The sequence below is a fragment of the Eutrigla gurnardus genome, assembly GCF_963514095.1.
Source record: "Eutrigla gurnardus genome assembly, chromosome: 3".
Classification (NCBI taxonomy): Eukaryota; Metazoa; Chordata; class Actinopteri; order Perciformes; family Triglidae; genus Eutrigla; species Eutrigla gurnardus.
In genome coordinates, this window is record NC_139917.1 from 11,917,889 (window position 1) to 11,933,839 (window position 15,951).

The window sequence follows — 15,951 nt, forward strand, 5'->3', positions numbered from 1 at the left end:
AGACCCAGACTCGCTCTGTCTGTCTGCTTGACTGACAGCCGAGAAACATCCCGCTCCTCCCGTACGTTCTGTTCTCTTCCTCCACAAGCCAATGGAGTGTTTCCGCACCTAAACTGTGCTGCTCCCCGTTCCTGAATCACCGCCGCCCTGCCTCATGCATTCTCCACGGAACATTGCCATCAATCATGCGTAGCGGCAGTGGCCTTGGGACGAGCTGTCAATCTGCCCATGTGTGTGTATGTGTGTGTACTTATGAAACGGAGTGAGTGTGTGTGTGTGTGTGTGTGTGTGTGTGTGTGTGTGTCTAGGCTCAAACAGGAAGCTCCATTAGGGGCTCTGCCACAACAATAGAAGAAAGTGTGTGTGTGTCTGAGGTTGATGTCTGCTGTCATTTGAGTGCAGGGCAGAAAACACAGGGGCTGGCAGCCTGGTGTGAGGTAACACAAATGCCTGCGAGCATCACAGGCAAGGCCACGGCACTTCACAACCCATCTCTATCTGTCTCCCCTCCTTTGCTCTTCTCTTGACATTCTCCATCTGATTTGATTGCTCACATAACTTTCTTTCCACCACACCTTTATTCCACCTATTTCAATTTCAGTATATCTCCCAGCACCCTCTTTCATGTGCGCTCGCCCCGTGTCTTTATCGCGTCCTACTTTGCTTGCTCTTTTGCAGCATTTAGATGGGGGTGGGGGGGGGGAAAGGATCTTGTAATCTTGTGATGAATTCATCACTGGCATCGCTCAGGACGCAGTGAAAGATGCTGCAGGGAACTACAGGAACATGACATAACAGATTCATGAAACATTTATAGAGAAAAAAAGGCTAGAGGTTGTACTCATGGGGACTGACATATCTTCCTGCGTTTAAGCTCAGGAAGCCTTGAGTAAATGCACCGTGACAACTTCATGATGTCAGCGAACCTAAACGTTGTGCTCTTCGCCGAGACGGACGCCACGAGAACAAACGTGACGCGAAAAAAGAAAAAACATGGTTACAAATTCAGTGAGGATTTCTGCTCTATATGTATGACCTGCACATGTGTTTTTTTGGAGGGAAAAAATCTCAGTTCATGATATTACATTGCCTCTTGTGGCTCTTAACCACATTCTATCCCAGAATAGTAAGACGTCTTTATGTTCTTTCTGCACTGTTGCTGCATTGGCACTCCATCCTGAGGATAACATTCTCCTGCAGCATTGACTATTCTATTCAGCACTGGGCCATCAATAATATGATATTAGTAAGTACTGTCACAATATGGCATATGCATGCCAAATAGAAGTTGAATCATTACATACAAATAGCACGTCGATGATGTTGAAAGTAGAATCAAAATGGCGATGGGTGTGGTAACCTTCTTTTATCATTCTGACACGACTAAGATTAGAGATGTTCCGATGCTGGAACTTGTATTGGCCGATACCGAGTACTGATCCGATGCCAATGAGTATTAAAAAAAAAAAAAGTTAAGCCCAAAACGACATTTTACAAGATTACATTTGAACGCATCATGACAACATTATAATTGACCTCAAAATACTCAGTTTTTCTGAATTTAGCCTCATAATGTGACTCAATGGAACCTTTTGTTAACCGTTTCTGTCCACTGGCTGCTAAGCGCTATAAGCTTAACTAGCTTCAGTGATAATGCTAATGTAGCATCATCAGTGAAAAAAAGAGAGTACACAGGAGTGTTTAAGTGCAGGTGTGTAGGACTAGTTTGCACTCAATCATGCAGTACACATCTAGCAGCACTCAGATCTGTTCAGGAGTGTGACATGTTGTTGTTTCTCCTGTTGAGCTAAATGAGCTGATAAATGACACGATAACATGATGTCCGATCGCTGCAGAGACTAGCGTACTCGCTGATACCTGGTCCAGCACTTGAGGTGGTATAGGGGTCATTTCGGACCTTGGTATCAGCATGTGAACGACTAACTTAGATCCAACTGGGATAAAAACCTCATAAATCTAAAGAAATTTGTGGTTCGGAGGTTGAACTGTATGATTAATTGAGAAATGAATAATGATGGTTGAATTTAATGAACTGTAGTCCACTGTGGCAGTGGGCACTGCTCAAATATATAAAAACAGAACCCTCAATTACTCCTTTTTTTAATTACAATTTGCCTGGAATAATTAATTTTTACTTTCTGTCAAACAATAACACAAGTTGAGCATATCATAATGACACAATTGCAGTAATAGCTGATGAGCTTCGAAGGCTCATATCCCATGGTCCAGTTCCCCAGAGCTACTAATAGATGAAATAGTTTCGTCCTCTGCCGTTTACAAAGTCGAGAATGAACTAAAGCAACTTCTTGCTGACATGGATGAGAAGTTTTTTTTGTTTTCTTGTTGTTGATTGTTTGTGATGATTGAAAGCTCCGGAACCGTTGGAATGCTGAGAGTATTCTGTGCTATTCTGTTGTGTTTTCCTGACCTGCAGCAAGCCAAGGGGAAGGTGAAACAATGGCAGGCTGGCAGCAAACCTGTTCCTGGAGTTGTCTATCTGTCACCTCAGGAGAGGCCATAGAGATGCTGTCAGCCTGCCTGGGATGCTGGCATGATGTGTGTGTGTGTGTGTGTGTGTGTGTGTGTGTGTGTGTGTGTGTGTCGGCAGTGGCGGCGGCGGCAACGTTTCTCTTTGTGGCTAGGACTGCCTGTCTCCGCCTCTTTCCTCCGTTGCCGAGGATGCTGTTGTTGACTCCTCGCTCGGTAAACAGAGGGATCGTAAATCCACAAAACAAAAGGTAGAAGAAGGCAGGGAGGAGAGCGGGGGAAATTAACTTCCCCTGGCAAGTTTCCCACCTCGTCAGAAAAGTGCCAGACGGGGTGAACGAGACGGGGGAACGAGTGAAACGGAGGCAAAGAGAAGAGGGATTTGAATTAAGACAGAGGCTTCACACACCAAGTGTCTATTATACTCGTATGGTCTTCTTAATATGCTAAGATGATTACTTTCTTGCTGTTTCCTTTAAAAGTTACTGCCTCCTTACCTTCACACACACACACACACACACACACACACATACACACACACACACACACACACACACAAAGACAGACAGACAGACAGACATCCTGAACAGTGGATCCAGAGGGGTAACAGCAAAATGATAATCTGACTGGAGGGCACAAAGCTTTCTAGGTTGGATGGGAGCACAGACATTGAATAGGGCTGCATAGTGCGATAACACACCACCCCTATGGCTGCAGTGCACACACACACACACACACACACACACAAACGGCCGCTTGTAGAATTTCAGTTGTGCGCCAAGCAACGCGCACTAATGCATGCACACACACACTTGCAACACACACGCACACACACTGGTGCGCACACAGAGCTCGTGGCGAGCGGCTCGAGCGCGCTGATAAGACAGAATGGAGCACTTCAAAGCGGTGATACTTGGAGATAGAAAACAACCTCAACTAATAGAGCCTCCCTCAAAATGGCTGCCGGGCACCACCGCCGCCACGTTCCACGGCGAATGTTTCCACACACACAGACACATCGGCGCTCAGCCCCGTTGGCTCGCCGGTTGCGTAATCGTGTCATCCTTCTGCTGAGGTCGGAGACACCTGCAGCGAGTTTGCCAATTACATGCCTCTTCCTTAATCGGGGAAAGTTCCCCTTGTTCAAAGCGTAAAAAGGAAAACGGCACAGGCAATTTTAATGTTTTTCATGTTTTTCTGTTTAATAATGGAGGGAATCATCGGCGTATTCATTTAAAGTCAATACTGGCCTGTCCTACTCCTGACATGAGTTGAATCTGTTAAATCTGCGAGGATGACAGGTATGAATACAGAGTGGGCATTGAGCAAAAATCCTGGCCATTTATAATTTATCACCATGTCCCATCATTTGAAAATTAAGATTGTATCCACTTTACCCCCCCCCCCCCCCAATTTGCAATCAAAACAATATATTTCCAAAATGGAATCTGATAACAGAGCACCGCCACGGTGACACACTCTGCTGGCTGCTCTCTTCTGCGTTTCCTTCCCATGAGGCCGTGGGTTTCCCCCTCCACCCCGTTGTCCTGGCTGGGCCTGCTTAATTTGGCATGTGCTTCTTGGCAGAAGGGAAGCGGTGCCGAGGCCAAAATGCACGCAGAGGGCCCGGCTGGGGCAATCCAATCGATAAGGACACACTGCAGTCAAGGAACAGGTGCACCAGACTCTCTGAAGCAGAGTTTAGTCACTGCCGAGACGGCTGTGTCGAAAGCTATTTGGGAACGAGGGAGACGGGCAGGGAGGGAGAGGACAGGAGGGAGAGTGGAGAAGGGAGAGGGGGAGGGTGGACGTCATGTTACCGTTTCTAATACTGTTTACTGGTGTACATAGTCGACTCCTTTACAGTGCCTTGGAAAAGTAATCATCCCCCACCCCCCACCCTTTGGCCTTTTCTTAGTTTCTAGCCTTTAAACCTCTAATTACAATTCATTTTGATTTAGACAGTTTTTTTTAAATATAATATCTGGTGCTACCAATTACTTCAGAAGTCACATGAGGTTAACTGAAGTCCACCTGTGTGCAATCTAAGCGTCACACGATCCGTCACATTATCTAACGGAGCACCATTAAACTCATTATTACAAAATGGAAAGAATATGGCTCCACAACGAACCGGCCAAGACTCCGGACCAGGCAAGGAGGACAAATAACAAGAAAAAGCACGTTTGAACTTTGCCAAAAGCCATGTGGGATACTCCAAACGTGGTCTTATTTTTTGTAATTTTGTAAGAAGAAGTAATGTCTTTCTTTGTCTGGCCGCTCTTCCATCAAGCCCGGCTCTGTGGAGTGTACAGCTTAGAGTTGTCAGCTCCTTCAGGGTCTTTTTGGTCTCTTTGTTGCCTCTCTGATTAATGTCCTCCTTGCCTGCTCCGTCAGTTTTGGTTCTCTCTCGGCCGGTTTGTTGTGGTGCCATGTTCTTTCTATTTTGTAATAATGGTGCTTCGTTAGATCATGTGACACTTGGATTGCACACAGGTGGACTTTATTTAACTAATTATGTGACTTCTGAAGGTTACTGGTAACACCGGATCTTATTTGGGGGGTGAACACATTATGCACGTGCCATTTTTCAGTTTTTATATGACTGATTGTGTGTAGGCCCATTAAAAAAATCCAAAGAAAAAGTCAATTTCAATTCCAGGTTGTGAGGCAAAGAAGAAAATACTGAATATTTCTGCGAGGCTGTAAGTAACGGTGTGACTTGGAGCTTTTCATTTTGGAAATGAGATCCAACAAGACATGTCATACGATGCCAAAAAATGGGAGACTAACATTTTGATTTCCAAGGGTTGTACAGTGCCCAAAACATGGTGAATAAGCCCATCTTCATGTTGACAGAGTGGAATCGGGTCAAGTGGTGTGAATGGTCAGAGCAGTCGAGGGCCGTACATGCAGACGGTCTGTTCACTCGGTCACATGTGGCTTTGGTGTGAAGAGCCAGCAATGTGCGGAGGGTTCGTCTAATCAGCGATTTGGCCTAAGAGGGTCTCCACTTCCACCATTAACTCTTGTTATTCTCTCCACTTTAGCCTGTTTCCTGCACTGCTCAGCCACAACTCTTGATTGTAATCTGGTGTCAAGGAAGGCGAAAAAGGGAGAGGAGAGGATGGGGGAGGGTGGTGTGAATAAGCGGAGAGGGGCTAAAGACAATAGGAATGCCATGCTTGACTTCCTTAGGAAATGGAACTCTGTGATTCGAGACATTAAGAGTTCAAAGGTGAACCTTTAAATTTCCGTAAACTGACAGAGTGGTCAGAGTGGTAAATGGAGGTCATCGCTATATAACTGTACATTTAGTAGATTTGAATACCAGTGTCACTCTGAGATATAGTCATTCCCAAAGACTGGCTCGGGACCCACAGGTGGGTCATAGGCAGTTGCATTAGGGTCGCCAAGTACATTTCTTTCATAGTCTTTTATTTCAAATGAGTATCTTCAGAACACCTTTGAGCCACATGTAAGTATTCCTACTTATAACATTGGCTCTAATATAAAAGGCTGGTGTACATTCTGTTTGTTTTAACTGCTGAGAGGAAAAAGTAAGGGCCAGGTGACTCTGCCCAAATGTGTTTATTTGGCCTCATTTATGAAGTATATGTTTTCAAGAACACAAACATAAAACAAATCTGTGATTGATCAAACATATATCCATTCAAAATGGCTGGTTGACCTATTCAAGATAACATAAGAAGTTAACCAAAGACATTGAAATGGCAGTAAAATGGTTCAGGAACCTTACACACAAATTTGCTCTAACCTACTTTTGACTACGGATCAGGTTGACAACCTGGATACATACTTCAAACACCCTTCTGCTTTGTCTATCTGGAATCACTTATTTGTTTTTTTCCAAATATTAGACTATTTATGCAGTGAGTGCTTTAAGTGACAGTGTGGGTTCATGGCAGCTCTGACAGCTTGGCAGGGGGTGGGGCTTAGCGATGGGTCAATAAAGATTGAGGATATCACTTTAGACACCTTAAATGTTTGACTGAAGTAAGCAGTGGGCTGTGATAATTGAGTTTTTACTTGTGGTTACATGGTTGTCACACTGAGTTACACGGTGTTTTGACTTTATCAAAACTGTAACTCTGTAGCTCTCAACACTAAAATAATGCTGTGAGTCGAGCTCTAAATCAATGTAAACCAAAGCATAAAGAGAAAAAAAAGACTAATATATTGGGCCTCTGAATATCTTTCTTTCTGTTGATTTTCTTGTACTTCTGTGCTTTTCACGATTAATTATCTGTTTGTACAGCATAAATTAGAGACAGGAAAAATGAGTCATAGGTGTGCAAACGTTTGCTGCTGAGAATTGTAGCATCAGATATTTAAATATGTGCAAAGTGAATATTGCACATGCCTGTAAAAGCATTGAAATTATCGTGCACAGCGTGTTACCGAGGATGTTTTGATGAAGGTGCTTGTAACACATTGTAAAGCAGAGTATTTTTTGTCTCCTCCTGATTAAATTCTTTAACAGTCTCCATGCGACGGAACAAAAATACCTGCAGGGTTGCTCAGGAAACGTTCATAATGACGTGCCTTTCCTCTTCCACCACAGTGTGCATGTGGTGGCTCTACTCTGTTGAATATTGAATCAGATGATGGTCTCACCAAAACTTAAGAACTAAACGAAATAATCACCACAGCACGGGGAGGAGAACATGTAAGAAAGGAATTGGGCAGCAGGAGAAAATGAGCAAGAGAATTAGAGTCATACAAAGATGGAAACGGCCGTGTGTACAAGTTGAAATCCATTTAGTTTTATCCCCGTCTGCCCCTCCCTTTCCCGAAGATGCAGATAACATGAATAATTTTGCGACTTTGTTGGGAAAACTTTCTAAAGTGTGGCAAGGCAGACTGGAGATGATAAATTATTCAAATGTTTCATCGGAGCCATGCCGCTTGCGTAGGGCAGGCCTCTATAATATGCATGTAAGAAGACATGATGAAACAACTCCATAAACAGTAGAGAGTGAGAGAGTGTTTGGGGAGTGTGGGGCGGGAGGAAGGGGCGATGCGGAGACAAGTGACTTTGACTCTGGCTCCATGTAGGCATCCACGCACAAGGCCTCCATAATATATACATCTAAGGACACTCGATGAAATAGCTTTGTGTGATGTGGGAGAGGGGCTGGGCGCAGAAAAAAGAAGGCCAGATTAAGCCGGAGAAAAGGAAGAGAAAGTAAAACAGTGGAAAGCACAGGAGTTAAAGAAATATGTCCTGCCATTGTGAGCAGATGTGTTTGTGTGAGAGGCAGCGAGAGGAAGGTGTTGAACACACAAAGAAGAATCACAAACAGACACGGGAAACAATAAATGCAGACTCTTTTCTACTCTCTTGTACCAAGGGAAGAAAAATATGCATTTCAAAAAGATAATTTCCTGCTGCATGATGTGATGGAATGCATGGAAGTAAACCTTAACGGTTGGCCTCGCGTGAACTAAACTTAGCTTCTTTTAATATGTTTCCTTTTAATATTTAAATGCTTATTCCATATTTCTTCCAGTAGTGTCTACTTTAAAAGTGCAATATATGGGATTATACAGCATCAAACAACAGTTTGCTATGTAGCAATATAGTGGTGTTATGTCTAACTGAGCAGATAATGAAGTCACTCTCCCTCTGCGTGTGTTGTTATCCGATGTTCTCTTTGCTTTGTTGACATAGCCGGGCTGGCCACACCTGCATGTTTGTGCATGTGAGTGTGATCCACTGCTAGCTCACGTCTGCCATTTTAGCATTGTTACTTGAGCATAGCACCTACCCTCCAGTTCCACTTCAGGTAAACATTGTCAACACTGTCACCAATTTGCACTGTTGACACTGTTAGCTGCAAGCTACTGGCTCAGCTGTCGTCATGTTGGGAGCTGTAAAATAATAATAATAATCTCATAATATCATATCATAAGATGCACCTATTACAGAAACCTAAACTCTTTTTCGAAAACATTTTTGTTATAAAATAAAACGGGCAGTCTTCTCAAACACAGCAGTTTTTAACTTTATCTCAAGCACTATGACTTTTAAAATGTAGTTGTGCAGAATTGGCAGCGTTCTGCCTTTAGATGAAGAAATGTCTGATCAAGATATAAACTGCTCTGAACCTCAGTCTAAACAGTAGACATTCTTCAGAATGACCTCCTACATTTCCAGTGGGCTGCCTTTGTTAGCCACTTGGACAGACAAAACAAACTAATTGGTGCTCTCTATGTGTTGTACCCCAGTTGCACTCAGTCCTCAGTGGCTACTCTAACTCCACGGCCCATTTCCTGTCTCATTTTATATCTTTTAAGAAGTCCATATGAGCCGAAACAAAAACAGGGCAAGCATTATGCTTCATCAGTAATAAGTGGAAACCCTCAGAATGGCCCCTTTCCCTGGCCTGTTTCCTGAACTCGGTATGGAAAAGGACAAAAAAAAACCCCACCAGGGCTGCAACATGGATACGTTTACCCTACAGTATATGCTTGATATATTCATACTGATCCTAAACAGAAAATCATAGACAAGTCTAGAAGGAATGAAGAAATATCGGGTCTGCATACAATGACAACACCACGAATGAATCGACTTGTCACCGCGTTTTCTGAAGAATGAGAAAATCATGCAGTTAGGGTAGTTAATTTATTCCTTGTCTTCATTGAGTGGGGAAGCGGCGCGAGGAGGGGAGTAAAGGAGCGGGGCGGCATTGATTGTATGTATTTATCTCCCGCTGGTCAGCAGTCTGGCTTGTTGCTGTGCATTGGAGGTCATTCTCCACATTGAATCCCCATTGATCTCCTCTTTAGAGCCTCCCGAGACACCCAGAGCTCCATTATGAGAGTGATCACACTCTCAAGTGTGCACCAATAAACACGTGTGCACACTCATGAAAAGAGAAACACAAAACTCACGTACTCTCAAATGCATTAGCACGTTTTAACACATGGGCATGCCCATTATTATGCATGCATAAACACACACATACACACAATTTTACAGCAAGGCCTCCCTTCACGCACGCACTGCTGATCGGTAGAAACCAAGTTTAATGCTGCCTCTCTCTATAATTCCTTGTACTGCGCCTCCTAACTGCGTGTAAGAGCATGCATTAATTCAGACATCATTTAATAAAACGTGCAGCCAGACTGCCTTGACCACTCCATAGAAAGGTGCTGAAAGGCAATTACGCTGGGCAAATAGCCCTTCAGGCTCCAGGGGCTAAGCCCTTCCATCCAGAGGAAGGAAGGAGGGGAGGGGGGGACGGACTGGACTCCAGAGTTGAAAGAGTCACTCTGGGTTGCACAGCATCCCTAGCCCTTTCAGACATGTAAATGTGAGTCCACCTGCAAACTGAAGTCATGACCTCCCTGACCCTGCATTGAAAATGCGTCAGACCCAGCTGCGATAAACAGGCATATCCATCAATTTCATAAATGTCTAAACAAAATCACCCTTTTAAAGTTCCCCCGAAATCAATTGCCCAGTTTTGGATATATTTGCCTGAGAGATGTCTGCCTTCTCGCCAATATAATGGAGTGATGTGTCGAAGCGAAAAAGAAAAACATTTAAAAAAAAAAAAACTCATTACACTAATATCTCTTTCCAGAAAGCATAACCCAGTTACCCAAGATAATCCACACGCCTTGTTGTGAGCTTGTTTCATGTAGGAACTTTATCGAAACAAGACAGATCTCTATGTCCAATATCTCTAAAACAAGAGGAACTCCAAAGCAATCTAGATTTATAAATAACACTACAGGCAGGAGGAAAAATAGGTATTTTTGATTTTGAGGATCAACTGTCCCTTTTTTTTAACTTGCATTTGATCTGATTTCCGGATTCAGGTATGCCAGTGTTGAATAAGTTCATCCAGATTACTCCTACTTTCTTGTGGTAAGCTTTGACGATGTATTCCAAAACTACAGTTAAAGCAGCAGTAATTGATTTTTTGGGCACTTGGCAGCTGAACAAGCTGCCAACACAACATTGACACATCATCACCCCATACGATTACTGCATCAAACGTATTAGCAAACAGCTGCATATTTCTTACATTGAGCAGATGAATAAGTTCAATATTCACTCTCCTTTTAGCTCTGTTTTGGTCTCCTCCATCCCTTTTTGTAGATAGTTGACAGCCAGCTAGTTGCTAACCTTGTCTGTAAGCTCCCTGCACAGCAGCAGACAATCAGTTTATCAAAGCTTTTTGTGAAAAAGAGCTGCCTATTATCGTTGACGTCGTGTTTTAGCGGTAAGTAACTGCATTCGCAGATTTGGGTCTCTGTGAACCGGAGATAAACGCTTGACAGTAGTTTCTTCAGCTTGTCATCATGAGTGGATGTCCTGTATGAACGCAGTTCCTCCAAACATTCCAAGCTTCATTCTCAAGGAATGCATTATGATTAAAGTGGCACAGTGAAAGGCAGGAGGCATTTACAGTGTAACAGTGTTACATGTAAGGCTCAGCATAACATCATTATAGATAGTCTTTCAAAGGTGCAGATCAAGCTATGCTTCATAATGTCTTTGTGAGTTATTATTTGGTTGACTAAAGTAGAAACATTTGCGGACAATTTAAATTGTACTGTTTTAATCAGGGCCATCTCTAAAAAACATGTTTTTTAAAGATAGAAACATGGAAATACTATGGGTGAGATGGTGGGGAAGAGTCATCATCTAGAACTGTGAATTGAGTCCAGATGGTGCTTTTTCTTTTCCTTCCTTTTCAAGCCATTTTGCAGAATTAATAATTAGAGGAAGATTAGTGGCTGTGAGTATTCCTTATGTCACAACAACAAAAAGAACATTTGTCATTATGAATATTAAAATGAATTAATATTAAAAGCATCACAAATATGCCGAGGTATGTGAAGATGAAGATTTAAAAAATCTCCTCACAGCTGGTCCAATACATTTTGTTGGGGAAAACCTGCACCCTTTTTCCCTTCTTATTGTGCATGGTTCTAGTAAAGAGAGGACCTACCATTGTTGCCGAAGTCCAGCGAGTACTTGACCACGTGGTAGTTATTCCACACGTACAGCAGGTTGTCTCTTGGGTTGTAATCCACGGCAGCGATGTACTGGTAGGAGTTTGGGAAGGGTATGTTTACCGTCATCTCCTTGCTCTTGTCGGAGTTGTACATGTAGTCGATTTTGTTTCCCGTGCCTTCATTGTCGTCGTCTTCGTACACAGTCTTGACCACGTACAGGACTCCGCAGATCATGAAAGCGTTGGACGCGGAGCGCTTGTCGTAGCTGGTGTCCCAGGAGCCTTCGATACGCAGGGTGTAGGGGTTGAGCTGGCTCACCACGATGCGCCCGTTGTTCTGCTCCGTCGCGTAGATCACCCACAGGCCGTTCTCGTCCACCGCCAGGTCGATGTCCGACTTGCCCCCCCAGCGGTATGGCGAGGTGTCGTGGTAGTTGGCGTTTGCAATAATGGCCTCGCCGCTCTTGATGCGAGTGCGCAGGTCAAACTTGACGATGTTGCGGGTGCGCTCCTTGTTGAAGAACAGGGCGCCATCATAGACGACAAAACCGGTCCCGTCCACGCGATGCGGCAGCTTGTACGTGGTGGTGGGACGGCCTGCGATGAAGTCCTCCTTGGACGAGTACTCCGTCAGCGTATCCGTGCGGTACGGCGTCCACGGCATGTAGTAGATCTTGTCTGAGGCCTGCAGCGGGTCTTTGCACCACGCGCCCGACTGGTGGTCTGACTCAAAGAGATGTTCACTTTGGTACACCCCTCGCAGAATGCCAGGGCAGAGAAACACTGAAGGAACACATAACAAAAAATAAAAGATTAGATTCATTCATCTCTGTAAAATGTCAACTATTCTCTGTGGATTCTCTGACAGCGCCAGTGAAATGTTTGCCTCTTTTCGTAAATGTTAAATTGTGCTGTAACTCAACCTTAACCGCTAGTGAGTGACGATGACACGATGGGCTTACTGTGTTGTGATTTGGATGTTGTATAGTTACTGTCATTCTTAAGAACAGCAACAGCATGCCTCCCATTCAACTGATAATACCCTGCTCTTGCAGCTAAGAGAAAAAGAGAAAATGGCACATTTTGTTCTACTCCCCCCCCCCAACCCCCTTCCCTCAATTCCCGCTTCTCCCTCCCTTCCTCCCCTCCTTCCCTCCCTGGATCCTCATTAGTCTCATAGCTCTTTCTTCCTTTCCCTCCCTTTCTATCTCTGTCAGGAGCAACCAACTGTAGAGGCGAACACGTCTTTTATCGCCTGCTGTTTCTGCAATTGTTACAATAATTCATTTCCCACTCGGTTCTCAGTATTCCCATCTTTGAATACTAGGGTCATGTTTTATGACGTGGGAGATGTAGTAAATCCTGGGAAAGCCAGTGCGACCTGAGTCATGGGGACCTTTGTAATTTAACTGGAATGTTGCCCCCTCCCCCCCCCCCCCCCCCCCCCCACACACACACACACACACATACTCACACATATATTTATAGCAGAGACGAGCCAGATGTGCATTGTGGTTTTCCCATTCATCCCAATAACAATTTCCGACTCCACACGAAGGGCTGGGAATATTGATTGAGTTTTCATTGGCTATTCAAAGCGCCGGCACCGTTCTCGTATCACGTGGAAGCATTTGAAATATTAAATGTCAATGTAGTTCTCTGTTCATTGGCTCCTCGTATAAAACCATGCGGGCCCCCATGGAGAGTGTGTTAAGTGACATTCCGTGCGATACCATGAAATAATATGGGCCTAGAGTGTGTCTAATGAGAACCAGTGTTTCTAAATTGCCTCTATATGCGGAGATCAAGCTGTCTTAAAATAGCAGCCGTGACTTTGAAAGAGATGTCATTCTACCACGAGGTACAAAACGCTTCAGGCGGCGGCATCAAAAAGTGACACCCGACCCCGGATTTGTGAGCGTGTGTGTGTGCATGTGCGATTTTGGGCGTGCTTGTTTCCCAGACTTACCTTTTTGTTCCACTTCTGCATGAGCCATAGGCGAAGTCGATTTGAAGGGGGGAGGAAAGAGATAGAGAGACAAGAGACAAAAATAGATTAATGATGCAATAATAAGGAAATCATGATAATACAATCTCAGATATTCATAATCATTCTCATATTTCATCCTAACCTTGTGAGAGCGCCAGGATGCTCTCCATGTGTGATTGGTAATAACATTACGTAAGCGTCTGAGGAGACCGCACTGCAACAGGGAAGCTATCTGACAGTAATGCATCTCGCATATGTCTCACACACACACACACACACACACACACACACACGCACATATGGAGGAACAGACGCATACGTGCCAAGTAGACGTAGAGAGAGGCAAGGCACTATAGAATAACGTGTGTAGATTCATCGTAACTATGGCGACCCTATTCGTAGCGCAGGACAAAATACGGCGACGGCACAAACAGCCCCTGAGATGATGAGCTCTTAAATGTATGCTAATAGCAACCGAGCAATGAAAGCCAGTAGGCTAAATAGATTTGATTACTGGCGTTGCATTTCAGTGGACCAGCCAAAAACTGCCACATCTCAAATGCTCTCTGATGCACGGTGGGTGAGCTTTGTGCGTGTCACCTACGCTTGTGTGCGGAGGTGGGAGCGTGCTGATTGCAGCGGTTTGCTTTCCACCCCGGCATCAATTCCCTGTCTATTATATTCAAACCGTTATCCTTAGAGCTCCGGCGGAGGGTTGTTCGTGTCGCCGCGCGATGAAATGTGCACACTCGCTCGAAGCCTCTCAAACATATGAATTCCATTTCACCTTGCTCCCGGGGGGGAACCGAGGGGAATGTGAACATGGCAGAAACCTAATCCTGCAGGCACTGCCCTTGTGTCTTTCAAGACCGTTAGAGACCTGCTGAATGGAACTGGTCCCCGGAGAGAGAGGAGAGGATAGGATGGGATGGGAGGAGGGGGAGGAGAGCAGAAAGGCAGTCGTCAAAAAGGAAAAAAAACATTTGGAAGGACTTCCGGATGGCACGTGTTTATATATAGCACAACATATCGCACACTCCGCGCATAAATTCTTCAACACATTAAAGCCCAAACTCATCACCAGCCAGAAGACGTATACAAACACATGTGACACACAGAAAAGTACGCGCGCACACACACACACACTCTCACACACTCAACCATTAAATCCGAGGCTCATGAAAAATGCATGGTAACTGGTGCGGCTTAGCACAACTCCCGATAAATAAGCAATCTCTGGGAGGAGATCGTGTTAAACCTAAAACAAGCGTGTGTGTGTGTGTGTCTGTGTGTGTGTGTGTGTGTGTGTTTCCTTACTAGTGGAGATATAAAATGGTTCACCACAAGGAAGCAGTTCCCTCGTGAGAAAAGCTGGGAAAGAAAGCAGATAGTGTGTCGGTGTGGAGCGCGGCGCGACGACAGATATTGATGTGCCAAACGCGCGCACGTTTAAACAATACAAAGAGACGCGTTGTGGTCGAGGCGACGGGGATTAATGACACAGAACAAGGAGGACTTTGCATCAACCGAGTCCACAGCCTCCCAGACGCGCGGTTCAAGGTTGACAGCGACTAATAGATTTCAAATGAAAAAAGTGTGGGCGGGTAAAATGGCAAACAAAATGTCAAACAAATGTCATTCAATTTGTATCGCCGTCCAGATTAAGGGACGCCCCCGTCTGTGACCTCACCGCAAGATTTTATCATCATTGTAGAGTTTTGTTCTCCGTGTACAAAACAAGACAAGACTAAACAAGGCTCTTATACAAAGAAGCATCTGTTTGTAAAGGGGACTTTTTACAACATAAAAGCATGAAAGATCCAATAATATAAAGCAGTCTCGTACGTATCAAGGCGACCCCAAACCTTGGTGCGGCGGTGAAGGTCGGCGAGACGTGTGTCGAAAGGTTTTCCCCCCAAGGTTAGTGCTAGCATGCGAGGTGACGCAGACGATGAGGGTTCCTTTTGCGCTACGGCTAATTTAGCGCCGGGAGCACAGAGGAGAAAAATATGGACGACGAACCACAAAATGGAAAATTTCCAGGAAAACCTCAGCAGGAGAGTATCTTTGAGGGATCATTCGCAAAACCACTTAGACTGCACTATTGAATAAGTTAGTTCCCAAAAAAACCCTCATGCTACTCATTAAAAAACAACAGTGCTAACAGAAATGCTCTGTAGTGACAATGTGTCGCCTGTCTCGTTTCATATTCACTAAAAAATCCTCTAAATATTCATTAATATCTGCTGTTCAATATTTTAACTTTCTTTTAATCACATGCACATCTCTGTATTTTGTCTTCCTTCTCTTCTATTTCTTATACCCACTCACACAGCAGCGCTGTTAACCTGACTGTGGTGCGGTGTAAAGATAATTAGCATTTTTATTGAAAGCGCATGGTTTATTAAGTAGGTATTGGTCTAGGAGGAAAGACTGCGTGGAATACGTGTTTGC

At 44.3% G+C, this 15,951-nt stretch overlaps 1 protein-coding gene across 1 annotated transcript in view; it reads right to left on the bottom strand.

The window, feature by feature from the left end:
• adgrl3.1 (adhesion G protein-coupled receptor L3.1) overlaps positions 1–15,951 on the bottom strand; it is a 126,902-nt gene that overhangs the window by 49,189 nt on the left and 61,762 nt on the right. Inside the window, exons 6-7 of the mRNA XM_084005363.1 lie at positions 13,477–13,491; positions 11,502–12,290 (exon numbers count right to left, since the gene is read on the bottom strand). Of these exons, the coding sequence (XP_083861489.1) occupies positions 11,502–12,290; positions 13,477–13,491 (804 nt within the window). The remainder of the gene's footprint in view (positions 1–11,501; positions 12,291–13,476; positions 13,492–15,951) is intronic.